At 32.1% G+C, this 14,377-nt stretch overlaps 1 protein-coding gene across 1 annotated transcript; it reads right to left on the minus strand.

Moving 5' to 3' along the window:
• Positions 1-231: 231 nt before the first annotated feature.
• On the minus strand, positions 232-1,238 carry LOC147393234 (uncharacterized). Its single transcript, XM_086456703.1, has one exon. The coding sequence runs from the start codon at positions 1,146-1,148 to the stop codon at positions 735-737; it is 414 nt and encodes a 137-aa protein (XP_086312829.1). The 5' UTR covers positions 1,149-1,238; the 3' UTR covers positions 232-734.
• Between the last annotated feature and the right edge of the window lie 13,139 nt (positions 1,239-14,377).

The raw sequence follows: 14,377 nt of genomic DNA on the forward strand, positions 1-14,377 counted from the left end.
AACTAGGGTTAGAAGTTTCGGAATGAGCTGATTTTTAGTTGGTGAGGATGGTCTCTTCACCATAGAGATCATCCTCACAAAAAATCAACCCATTCCGAAACCTCTAACCCCTATTTTGAAAAATGTTTTGACTCTCTTTAGGGCCTCCGAACACTTCCCTAGGATGCTATGTAAAAGTTGGGGTGCCAATAGCAGCTTTATAAGTTTTGTCCTCTCTGCTTTGTGAAATCGTGAAGAACTAAACACAATTATTTATTTATTTACTTATACATCCAACTCAACTCGCGAGTTTCTGACTTGACTCAAATCGGTGGACATCCGAATCGAATCGAGTTTTATAACAATGGAACTCTGATATCTTCTCGATAACTTCCGGAACAATAACGCCAAATAGCATAATAATCCACGTCAGAAGATGCTAAAATGAGGCCCACACAGCACAGATTTCGTCCTTTACATCCCAAAACCAGAGTTTCAGCTCAGAAATGGTAATATGCGCATATGCGTGCACGTTAGCCCCAGCAGAGTACTATATACCGGCGCAATTTAGCAAAATCAAAATTACTGACCTCACTCAAACCACCACTGATCTTAAATCTCTCATGCTTCTGAACAAATAACAACGAAAAAACTCAAATTTAATTTCTCAGATCTTCATCTACATATAACACACGATCCACAAACAAAAACTTATAACGACAGAGAAAAAGAAAACCCAAACCCAAACCCAAACCCTAACTGCAGGCAGTGATCTCCCTCGATACCACAACAGATGGAACCAAACCTTGCTGCGAGGACTTAGTTGATGGAGAAGTTGGTACTCTCGCAGAGAAATTCCTTAAAGGGAACTCGTCAGCATGAGTTTCGTCAAATCCTTCATCGAAATTGAGAGAGTAACTCAAAGGATCGTATTTGAAATCTACAGAGTGCTTGCGTCTCTTACCAATTCGAAAAAACAGATTCCTGCACTTCTCTTTGAATTCTGGTAATTCGTGTGCTCTCGATCTAAGCCATGATGAGGAAGCTCTGATTAATCTTGGTTTTTGTTCTGGTTGATCTAGGGTTTCGTGATGAGGATTTGGGAAGCAACATGAGAGACATAGAGATGACCGAAGTTTTTGTTTAAGAGAGGATGAAGAAACTTCCATGGAGAGAAGAAGAAAGACTGGGAGATTAGAAAAAAAAATGAGAATAATTTGAGAAGATAAGAGAGGGGAAGGGAAACGCAGTTTTATGTTTGTACATTAGATGGGTAAAATAAATTTTAAAAAGACGGATAAGGACGCGGTTTTTGCGGCACGTACGGTAAAGAGCAGGAAAATCCGTGGGAAGCTCGTGTGAGCAATTTTTTTTTTTTTTTTTTAAACCGCGTTAATTGGATGCATCCGGGCATTTTCGTCATTTCATTGTAAATGGTGTTAACATTCCTTCCTAGCTCTTACTTTATTTATTTATTTATTTATTTATTTTTAGGGACAATGATTCTTTGTCAAGAATATGTACCGATTAGTCCCTAAGGGGGTGTTTGTTTACCGCTGATTTCAGCACTTAATGCTGAATGCAATTCAGCTTCAGCAATCAGCACGTTTGTTTACTCCACATTTTCAGCACTTATTGTTGAAAAATAAGTGAAAAGCATTAAGTGAAATTGGATCACTTAATTTTTTTGCTGAAGCAATAAGCACCGGTCTTTTTCAACACGGACAAGTATACCCTTATACTTGAAATGATATTACCTCTTATGTCCTATGGATAATGCTATAAGCACCCCACAAATTAATAAGACAACTCACACCAATATTATCTCTCTTATTTTCTCTCTCATCTACGTATTTAAATAATATTAATTCAAATTAAATAATAATATTAATTCAAATAAAAATAATAATATTAATTTAAATTAAATAATAATATTAATTCAAATTAAATAATAATATTAATACAAATAAAAAATAATAATATTAATTCAAATTAAATAATAATATTAATTCAAATAAAAATAATAATATTAATTCAAATTAAATAATAATATTAATTCAAATAAAAAAATAATATTAATTCAAATTAAATAATAATATTAATTCAAATAAAAAATAATATTAATTCAAATTAAATAATAATATTAATTCAAATAAAAATAATAATATTAATTCAAATTAAATAATAATATTAATTCAAATAAAAATAATAATATTAATTCAAATAAAAATAATAATATTAATTCAAATAAAAATAATAATATTAATTCAAATTAAATAATATTAATTTAAATTAAAAAATAATATTAATTCAAATTAAAAAATAATATTAATTCAAATTAAAAAATAATATTAATTCAAATTAAATAATGTTAATTTAAATTAAAAATAATAATATTAATTCAAATTAAAGAGAGAAAATTTTGACCCTTAAAGGGCCGAAATTTTCTCTCTCCTCCACACATTTAAATAATATTAAATATTAAATATTTCGAAAAAATAAAAGAGGAGAGAGAAATTTTCTCTTTCTTTTTTATTTTTTTGGAATATTTAATATTTAACGAAATATTTATATTTAATATTCTCTCTCTTTAATTTGAATTAATATTATTTTTTAATTTGAATTAAAAAAATTTAAAATTTACTTTTTAAATGATGTGGAGGAAAGAGAATTTGTTCGGCTAGATTCCCAAAACGAATTTCATTAAATTTAGTATTTTTTTAATAAATAATTTTTATTTTTGAATTTTATTAATAATTTCTCCTTAAACATACAATTGTTGAAAAGGGTAATATAGTCAATTTACTAGTTTTCAGCATTAAGTAACAAACAAATTTATGTGATTACAGCACTTAATTTAAATCAGTTCAGCACAATTCAGATCGGTAAACAAACAACAATTTCAGCACTTAAATTCAGCGCTTATACAGTTTCAGCAATTATAAGCATTCAGCACTTATTTGTTCAGTTTAACAAACAACACCTAAGTCTCCTAAAAGAGAATACAGATCATTTAAATCTCACTTACTTAATAAAGAATTCATCTATTAAAAAAAAAAATTTGAAGAATATGTACCGATTAGTCCCTAAGTCTCCTAAAAGAGAATACAGATCATTTAAATCTCACTTACTTAATAAAGAATTCATCTATTAAAAAAAAAAAATTGAAATTTTTTTAAAAGATAATATTTGAAATACCCTTTTAACAACATTACAAAGTGATTTAATATAAAAATATACAGGCTCAAGTAAAAACTTGACCAATTTATTTGATTATTAATATTTTATAAAAGTAATAAATAAATACTTTTATTAATTAAAATATATTTAAAAGTTAATATAATTTTATTTGATTTATTTAAGTAGACTTATTAATTTTTTATTTGAATCAATTAGATGAACATTCAAGTCAAGTTACCCACCCATGAGTTGCCTAAGTGGTAAGGGTGAGCACGTAAAGTGTGGGTTAGGCACATGTCACCGATTCGATTTTCCTCTTGGGTTTTCTCATGATTTAACTGGGGGACCATGGCGGTGGGTTGCTATGGTAGTCCTCCCCAAGATTAGTCGTGGTGCGCGCAAGCTGGCCTGGACACTTGATTAGCAACAAAACAAAAACATTCAAGTCGAGTTTTAATTATTTACCTAAAAGGGTTAGCTATATAAATGTTGTACATAGGGACAAAACTACCTTAGGATGAGAGGAGGCTATAGCCCCCGCTGAACTTTTTGAAAACAATAATGCTAATTTAATCCCATATTTGATTGATATTAGATTTACTTCCTCAAACTAACGACATACTTTATACCCCCCACTGAGTTGTAAAAAATATGATGGATGACTTTACTTCATATGTTTTGATTGATATTAGATATACTTCCCCCCTTTTCAAATTGATGGCATACGACCTTTCTGGGACCAATTGAATTTTATTTAAAATGAGAGAGCTGGTATTGGCACCCCAAATTTTACTTATTACACTCCAATTTACAAGGAAATGAGTTAGTGGTTGAGGATAAGTAAAAGTTGGGATGCCAATAGAAGCTATCTCATTTTTTTAGCTTAATCATAATTGTAAACAACCACTAAGTTTTTTTGAACTGGTGTTATAATGTTCTGTAATGTTGAGATAATATTTTGAGCAAAACCCTTGTAATGTCTGAATGGTATGTTTTAATCTTCAATTAAGGTGTGATAATTAATTTAAGAAATTGGGATGTAATTAGTAAAAGTTGGGTGCCAAACGCAGCTCTAAAGAATAAAGGAAAAAAAAAACAAGGTGATTTAGCTCCCCACATTTTGTATTGATATTAAAGAGACCTCCATGTTTTCCAAACTCACGGCATGCATCCTAGGCCTTGATATTCTCATACTCTTACCATACTCAAAAAATTTCAAAATTTTGTCAAATTCACCAAATTAAGTTTTAACGCATTAAATCGACGAATCAATGAATTAATAGATGATTTTTCAATTAATCATTGAATATGATAAAAGTTACCCTTCACCCTCAAAATTTTATTTTCTTCAACATTCAAATTTTAAAAAGAGAGAGAGAGAGAGATTTGAGGGAAATTGAAGATGAAGTGTCTTATTAAGAAATTTGAAAGTATCAATTGTATGTTTTTCAAAAATTCCCTCATTTTTAAACGAAACTTTTCTAAACTTATCTGAATTAATTGAATTGAACCCCTATCGAATTATTATTATATCTAAATTTTTTTACTATGACTCAAAGAAATTTTTATGGAAAAAATTTACCGACTCCACCTAAAATGGTTCGGGCAACCTTGTATGTAGCCTCATGCATCTTCCCTTTTGACCATTCCATTTTGTTGTGGATTTTTTTTTCTCGATAAAATGACTTATGATACCTTCTTCTTTGAAAAACTTCAAGAATTTGTCATTATTGTACTCACCCATATTGTCGCTTCTCATATATTTGATTTTTTAACTTCTACTTTCCAATCTAAAAACTTTGCAAAGACATTGGATTTCTCCTTCATAAAGTAGATTCAAACTTTTCTTAAAAAATCATCCATGAAAGTGACAAAATAGCGAGCTTTACCTATTGATTTAGTAGATGCGGGCCCTTACACATCATAATGACCCCCTTAATCTTGATTTCTTTGTTTGCAATCTTGAACGACACCTTACTTTTCTTTCCCATCACAAAAAATTTACAAAATTCTAGCTTGCATGTTCCAACACCCTTCAATAATTATCGTTTGTGTAATTTTTTGCATTGCTGTTTCACTCCTATAACCAAGTCTTAAGTGTTAAAGTTGAGTTTCTTCCTTTTCTAGAATTTTCCTCCGTAGATATTATAACTCCACCTGAAATTGTATTTCGCAAAAGCTTGTAGAGGTTATTTACAAGCTTCACACCTCTCATAATCACAATTGCTTCCTTAGACACATTGAGTGTTCCATTATTAGTTGAGAATGAACACTTATTTGAGTCGAGTGTGCCCAAGGATATCAAATTCTTCTGGAGTGTTGGCACATGTCTCACACTACCCAAGGTTCTAACAACCCCATCATACATTCTTATCTCATAATACCCATTCTATAAAATCTTGAATTTTTTATTTGTATCTCGAGGAAAGAAATAATAAAATTTTGAGAAAATCCTAAAAGTGGGACTTAGGATAAAATTTTAGAATATTTTTTTGATCATTTTTAATGAAATCTGACCTCACCATTTGATTCAAAATAGTCGTTAAACATACTTTAGCCTATAAGTACTCTCAAATGCGAGTCCGAACAGAAAAATTACAAAATCCTAGATTATCGAGTCAAACTAGGATAAAATAATGACTTTTTGTTAGAACAAGAATTGTTAAGATTTGATCATATCATTAGGTTCGTAGTAAAAAATTATAGAAAATGAACTATTTACTTGTCATTTTCAGAGTTCAAAAAGTCGAATTATCATCAAAAACGAAAACGACGTCAATTTTAAGGTCCCATCGAGCAAAAAATGTAAATTTTGTTAGAGACAGAATTTGTAGAAATTGACCATACCATTAAATCCAGAATGAAAAATTAAACAAAGTAGAGTATTTATTCGTCACTTTTGGAGTCTAGACGGTCAAGTTATCATCAAACGAAATAATAGGTAAAATACCGATTTCGTCTCGCACTTATACAAATAATTTTTTTTTAATTCAAAACACTATTCATCACCTCAACTCGTCCAAAAATCAGCCAATGCATTTGACGAAAAAAATTGGTTTTTCTCTCAATTTTCAACCTAGATTCACTGCAATCAGGTTGCTGTCGACTTCCGATGCAAAATGAGAAAAGGTCCGCAGTCTCAACATCTATAAAACCCACCCAATATTTCTTTGTTTCATCTTTTCTTTCATCTCGTATCATCAAAAATCAATCATATATATATACAGGGGTTTCATAACTTCAACATTAAATTTCATTTGTTTAAAGGTCAAACCGTCCTCTACCGCAGAAGGTAGAAAGGACGACGACATCGAGATCTTCAAAATCACCAGGCTAGATTAAAAAAATCAACCACCTCGAAGTTTGTCCCATCTCAATCTCTACGCCAATCGTCTCGATTTTCATGTACGCACTTCAATTCTTTCGCACAGAGATTGTGAACACTCTTAATTTCTATCGTTAATCATAGATTGTGAAAATTGCATTTAGAGCTTTAACGAAAACCTGTAATATGTTTTCAAAAATATAGAATTCTTTTTGTTATTTCAAATTCACGCTAGAATTTGCATATTTGATATGTTTAATTGTATTTTATAACAAATTATACGTGGGTAGGATATTTTACTAGGTTATTTCCATCAGTTGGGTTCTGTGTATTGCTCGAACCCTGTTTTGATATAAGTTTTGTAATTTTTTCAATGTATTAATAAAAAAATGAATTTCATTATTAAAAAAAAATAATTTAATATTCAATGAATTTATATTGAGTTGATGAATATCAAAAAGTGAATATCTTATTCGATAGATTGAAAATTGTAAAAATTAGAAAAAAAGAGAAATGAGGATGAAACGGTAAAATGTAAGAATCACATCCGAGGGGTGATGTTTGCATTTTACATTGTAATGTTGTATTTAGGTTGGTGAAATGATATTTAGGGATAATGATTGGTTGCATGTTTATTTAAATTCTGTTGGCGCAGAGGTTTCAAGTTCTATTATTTATTTTAGGCTCGGTGGCCACAGTGGCATGGTAGGAAACTGGATATCCATTCTCAACCTTGTATTGTTAATTTCTCTTTTATTTTCAAAAGAAAATAATATATATATAGCTATTTTGTGAATTGTTAAAGAGTTTGTAAGTGCCTGAAGGGATAGTTCATCATATCATTCGGAGTGGTGTACTATTCTGAAATGTTCGGTATGGACAACCAAGCTCATACATGGTATGAGACGCATATGAGAGTAAAGTTATAACTGAAATCCGAGTTTATTCCTCTCTATCTTTACTAGTGAACTTGTAATGTAAAGGTGGTCGTATACGAATGTATTGTATATTTGGGAACTACATAGAGTCTGTTACCTGGTAAGTATTGGGGCAATAACCTCTAGTGGTGTCAGTTCATCCATGTAGTTGAAAGCGCCCTCAATCCACGGGGTGCACGGATCCGCTTTTGACCCTTGAGGTTTGGGAGTCGCCACCTAGTTATTGTGGTCTAGGAACCAAACTGACTCTAAAATGGATAAAAACTACTCTACTACAGAAAATCTGAATCCGGGGATCATGTTATGGGGTTGGAAGGTGTTAAGCACCAACCCCGCCCCGCCATTGCCGGTCTCTACTTATCCCAAATAAATCTACATCGCTAATGACAAACCTAGATTAAAAAATAATAAAAAAGCTTACCTTCAATCTGCAAAAGTGTTATTCCCTCATATCTGGTGAAAACGGCTCCTTGTACCGTGTTCCTTATTTCGTTCTATCTCCGGATCTGATTTCTGATCTCCGAGGTAAAGTATCTCCTTCTTGGATCTGGGTGCTTCGAATTTGTTGTGGATTTTTGGGATGTTTTTGAGAGGTTTTTGGGTGTTTTTTAGGCTAAAATCGGAGTAGGGGTGTTAAGGAAGGAGTTGGGGTCCCAAAATTAGGATTTTGGAGAGGTTGTGGAGGCTTCTTCACCTACTTTTTATAGGATTTTTTCTTTGATACGAAAATAGAGTGTGGAGGCTCCTATTTATAAAGTTTTTAGAAGCATTAGGGTTTGATTAGGATTTCTTTTTAGGGTTTCAATTAGGGTTTAGACTTTGGTCTCATGAGATGGACTTAGTCTTTAGGGTTTTGACTTAGGATTTTGACTTTAGTCTTAGGAGATTGACTTGATTAGTTTAGATTAGGGTTTTGATTTAGGGTTTTGACTTTATTCTTATGAGATTGACTTGATTAGTTTAGATTAGGGTTTTGATTTAGGATTTTGACTTTAGTCTTATGAGATTGACTTTAATACTTGACTTTAGTCTTACTTAATTGACTTTAATTTTGACTTTAGTTTTATTTGATTGACTTTAATATCTTGACTTTAGTCTTGCTTGATTGACTTTAAATTTTTGGAGAACCCCTCTCTATTATATCTTTAATTCTTTGGACCCCCAAATGGAGGGGTCCTTAAAGAAATATCTTGCGAACCCTTAACAATTTTGCCTAAAAGCCTGATTGATCGATTTTTTTGTTCACATTTTAAAATTAATTTTATTAATGTTTCACTTTACATTATTTAATGATTTATTTATTAATTTCGAAATCTTTAATTTTTAAAATTGTGAAATTACCATTTTGCCCTCGGAGAGGATTTTTTACATTTTAAGTCGTTTTTCCATGTTCCAGGATGTTTTGGAATCAGTTTTTCGTAAGAAATTCAATGGAAATGTTGGTTTTTGTCATTTATGAAGTTTTTTTGTATGAAATGATCGTGAACTTTATGAGGGGTATTTTCGTAATTTTGTCGAATTCTGTTAAAATTGGTGAAATGATTTATTTGGTTCCGATTTGTTGTTTTATGTGTTTGAATGGGTTTTCCTAAGCGTAATGTAGGCTCTAGGGTTGTTTTGATGTTAGGGGTATTTTGGTAATTTGGTCAATTTTTAGTGATTTTTATCGTGAAGCTTCTTTTTTATTTGCAAGATGATGATTTCTATGTTCTGGAGTCGTATTTTCCTAGCGTAGCGTGATTTCTAAGATTTTGTCAGTTCGAGATACCTCATCCGGATTTCTGAAACACATCTGGTAACAAAATAAAGCAATTGAATACACATCCATCATTGAGAATCATTGCGATCGGGTTGACGAGTTGATTAATCAGGCGAGTGCAAAAATGGGGTGTCTACAGTAGTCTTATGGATTTTGTCTTAAGTGTTAGGACTTCTGTTAGAGTGAGGAGTTTTGTATAATCTTGTATTTTATTTATCCTTATACACTTTGATCTATCAGACGTTATTAGATATATATAGGCTTCCGCTAGTATTATATTTTTTCATATATATATATGCAGGATAATGTATATTGTTTATTAGGTGTAGATTGAACGCCTTGGAATGCTAATATAAACATAGGAGACCATGTTGAAATTTCGAGGTACCACCTAGTGCCTCAAGATTTAACATGGGGCTTTGCGTTAGCATTTAGCAAAGCGCCACAAATGGTATTAGAGCATAGCATTATATCCGTATGGGATACATATCTGTTATATTTTTAAGAACTGGCTGATATCACATATATTAGAACAATGATCATAGAGTGTCACTAGAAATTCGATATCTGAGCTCATTAGTAGTTTCGTAGTGGAATTACGAGTTCTTCCGTGTCTAGAAGTCTATAGAGCTTAGTAAGCCTAGGATAGGATTTTAGGTTTGTTCTATTAGTAATGGAAATAGAGTCCATTACTAATTTCCAGACTGCGGTAGCAATTCATAGTTACATAAGAGTGGTTTTGGCCTTATTCTAATAAGTGTCTTACTACGGATAAACACATGTGAGAGGAATGGACGAGGTAAAGGCCAAAACACAACAGGGACGAGACATATTCTAGATCAGACCACTAACCCGATAACACAGCTAATGTCACTCATGGGATAGATGGCTAAGTCTAATGTCAAGCTGAGAGAGGAAATATGAATAATATAACCACCACCATCTCGAAGCCAAATGGAAGGAAGGCAATTAATATCTAATAAGAGACAAACAATTACGAAACTAGTAAATTCATAGGCAAAATAACTATACATGAGGAGTGAAATTATAGACATACCAACTCAATGGATGGAAGACTTTTACAAGAAACAACAACATATATTACTAAATCAGTCGAAAGAATGAGTTGTGATATATTACGAATGTAGCAAATTGGGACATAAAGGAGAATAATGTTCGGGTCGACGTCAACCGATTAAAGATGCGTGGCTCAAAAAGATACTAGACAAACCAATTTAAGGAACAATAAGGCCATCAGATTTCAATAAAGTTGATAACGTACTCATGCCACCTCGAAGAGACAAGACTAGTAATCGAAAACGAGAAATGGTCAAGACTTACCACAATTACAATGTGTACCGGTAAATCCAATAAATGATGGGGCACTGGACTTCTTCGCAAGAGGCAAATACTATTCCATCTGAGGGACCATTACCACAAGTTGTGCCTTTGAAGAATGAAAGAATTTTCCAACCCAAAGGACAAGTAAATCCAGGGATGTGGTTGTAGAATTTCCAACTATTACGTCCACCAAGATTTGAGGGTTTTTCCAATTTGGTTGAAGTCAATGAGTATGTTTTAAAAATCTGAAAGATTTTGAGTGCCATGTAGTACTCGAGAGATCAATGGGTGGCGGTGACTACATTCTAGTTGGATGGGGATGCCAATCATTAGTAACGTTTTGAAAGGAATGTATTGAGAGATGAATCGTTTGAGTGGGTAGACTTTGAGAGGATGTTTATTGATAAATTTATATCCGAGACTGCTCAAGAAATCAAGTACTAAGAGTTTAAATATTAGTGCAGGATAATCTATCAATTATAGACTATGATATAATGCTCACTAGGTTGTCACGATATGAACCCGAGCTTATCCTGACAGATCTATAAAAGGCTTGTAGATTTTTTAGAGGACTATAACCTTACCTAAGGGCCAGGAGGTCAATGATTGAGACTACCAATTATAGAGAGATGATAAGTTAAGTTTAGATGGTAAAGCGAGGGGAGATAGAGTTATAGACCTCCAATGGGCAAATTAGTCGACCTTAGATTTCTTTTCTTCCCAGATCAGATTTGGACAAGAAGCCGATATATTCGAGACCAATCTCCCCTAGATCAGTGTATCCACAATATAGAACTTCTCCAATATCGAGTTGTAAAGTTCCCTTATCACTGAGTTATTGAGTAGTTGGAGCTCCAATAATGCCAATAGGGCCAAAAGAACCAACAAGGCAGGTTCAGATCTTACAGACCCCAGTCTACCAACTGCCCACTCTATAGAAACTTACGAAGACAAGATCGTTGACATGTTACACGTGTAGTTAGGTAGGACATATCAGGAGAGAGTGCCTTCTATCACAGTCGTAAGCAAAGGTTGTGACCTAGGAGAAAGTACATGTCTCCGACAAAGTTTTGGAAGGTACAATTTCTAATTATAATGTTAGAACGTGGAGTTCTATTCAATACTGATTCCTCTAGATCATATAATTCTGTTGAGATTTTGCACACTTGCTAGAGTTAGAAACTATTAACACGAGTCGATTAATAAAATTATCTACACCATATGAAGATTATGATTGATAAAAAGTTATTGAGGTAGTATGGAGCAAAGAATGTTAATGAAATAGGTGCGATAAGGTGGAGTAGAAAATGAAATATTGTATTGATTATAAAGATAGTAGTGTATTGAAAATGAAGATTTTAATGCAGTTTGCGAATTTAGTGATAGTAGATATTTGTATTATAATAGGGATATATTAAGTATGGATGTTGTGTATTATTTTATTAAGAAATATTAAATGATGTGCAAATAGTAGTGGTGTGTTTGCGGTAAGTCTATGCATTGAGGAGTAATAGTCATGACAAGTATGAGTAAAACATAATAGATGGTGTAATTGGTGAGAGAAATAAAAATAAAGAATACAAAAGATGTGAAAGGATTATTGTTGATAGATATTGATAGGGAAGTGATATAATGTGAGTTAATTGTTGTTTTAGGGTTATACAAGTAATGGATTAATTGGAGTATAAGTTTAAATTGGAGTGATTAATGAATATGTTGGGGTGACGCAATATAGGTGACATAAGGTTACAAGTTATAAATGAGATTGACTTGGAATTAAGAATAGAAGATAATTATACATGTCATGTTAGTGGAATGACGACAAAGCTTGTTAAAGTATAATTTCAATTTCGAAGACGAAATTTTTATTAAGGGGGGGATAATGTAAAATCCTGAATTTTTTATTTGTATCTCGAGGAAAAGAAATAGTAAAATTTTGAGAAAATCCTGAAAGTGGGATTTATGATATTTTTCTGATCATTTTTAATGAAACCTGACCTCACCATTGAATTCAAAATGGTCGGAAAACATACTTTAGCCTATAAATACGCTCAAATGCGAGTCTGAATAGAAAAATTACAAAATCCTAGATTACCGAGTTAGACCAGGATAAAATAATGATTTTTTACTAAAATAAGAATTATTAAGTTTCGATACAAAAAAATTATAGAAAATAGACTATCTACTTGTCATTTTCGGAGCTCAAAAAATTGAATTATCGTAAAAAACGAAAACGATGTCAATTTTAAAGTTCCATTGGGCCAAAAATGTAAAGTTTTGTTAAAGACAAAATTTGTAGAAATTGACCATATCATTAGATCCGAAATAAAAAATTAGATAAAATAGAGTATTCATTCGTCACTTTTGGAGTCCGGACGGTCAAGTTATCGTCAAACGAAATAATAGATAAAATATCGATTTTGTCTCGTACTTATATAAATAAATTTTTTTTAATTTAAAACACTATTTATCACCTCAATTCATCCAAATACCAACCAATGCATTTGATGAAAAAAATTGATTTTTCTCTCGATTTTCAACCTCAGATTCATCGCGATCGGGTTGCCATCGATTTTCGACGTAGAAGGAGAAAATGTCCGCAGTTTCGACATCTACAAAACCCACTCAATATCTCTTCATTTCATCTTCTTTTTCGCCTTGTATCATAAAAATCAGCCGCATATATATATACAGGGATTTCGTAACTTTGACCTCGAATTTCATCCGTTTCGAGGTCAATCCGTCCTCTGCCGCAAAAGGGAGAAAGGACGATAGTATCGAGACCTTCAAAATCACCTGGCCAGATACAAAAATCAACCGCCTCGAAGTTTGGTCCAACTCGATTTTCGCGCACGCATTTCAATTCTTTCACACAGAGATTGTAAGGACTCTTAATTTCTATCGATAATCATAGATTTTGAAAATTGCATTTAAGTTTTAACGAAAACCTCTAATGTGTTTCCAAAAATATAGAATTCTTTTTGTTATTTTAAATTCACGTTAGAACTTTCATATTTGATATGTTTAATTATATTTTATAACAAATTATACATGGGTAGGATATTTCACCGGGTTATTTCAGCTAGTTGGGTTTTGTGTATTGCTCGGACCCTGTTTTGATATAAATTTTGTAATTTTTTCAATGTTATTGATAAAAAATGAATTTCATATTTGAAAAAAAAATGATTTAATATTCAATGAACTCATATTGAATTGATGAATATCAGAAAGTGAATATCTTGTTCGATAGATTAAAAACTGCGAAAATTGAAAAAAAAAAGGAAAAAATGTATGAAACGGTAAAATGTAAAAATCACACCCGAGGGGTGATGTCTGCATTTTACATTGTAATACTGTATGTAGGTTGGTGAATGGATATCTATGGATAATGATTGGTTGCATGTTTATTTAAATTCTATTGGCGCAAAGGCTCCAAGTTCTATTATTTATTTTAGGCCGGGTGGCCACACTTGTATGGTAGGAAACTGGATATCCATCCTCAACCTTGTATTGTTAAAGAGTTTGTGAATACTTGAAGGGATAGTACATCATATCATCCGTAGTGGTATACTATCCTGGGATGTACGGTAGGGACGCGTATGAGAGTGGAGTCACAACTAAAATTTGGGTTTATTCCTCTTTATCTTTACCAGTGAATGAGAATCTAGATATACGAATGGATTGTATATTTGGGAATCACATGCACGCCTGATAGGCATAGACGAAGATGATTAGTCTATGATCACTAATAATCTATAGTAGTCAAACGTTCTGACACATCGAAAAGAAACTCATTACTTACGATCACGTCAAACGGTCAGCCTGAGCCGGATAAATGGACCTACAAGTGTGGTA

This window comes from Akebia trifoliata, chromosome 10 (genome assembly GCF_017979445.1).
Source record: "Akebia trifoliata isolate Shusen 1 chromosome 10, ASM1797944v1, whole genome shotgun sequence".
Lineage (NCBI taxonomy): Eukaryota > Viridiplantae > Streptophyta > Magnoliopsida > Ranunculales > Lardizabalaceae > Akebia > Akebia trifoliata.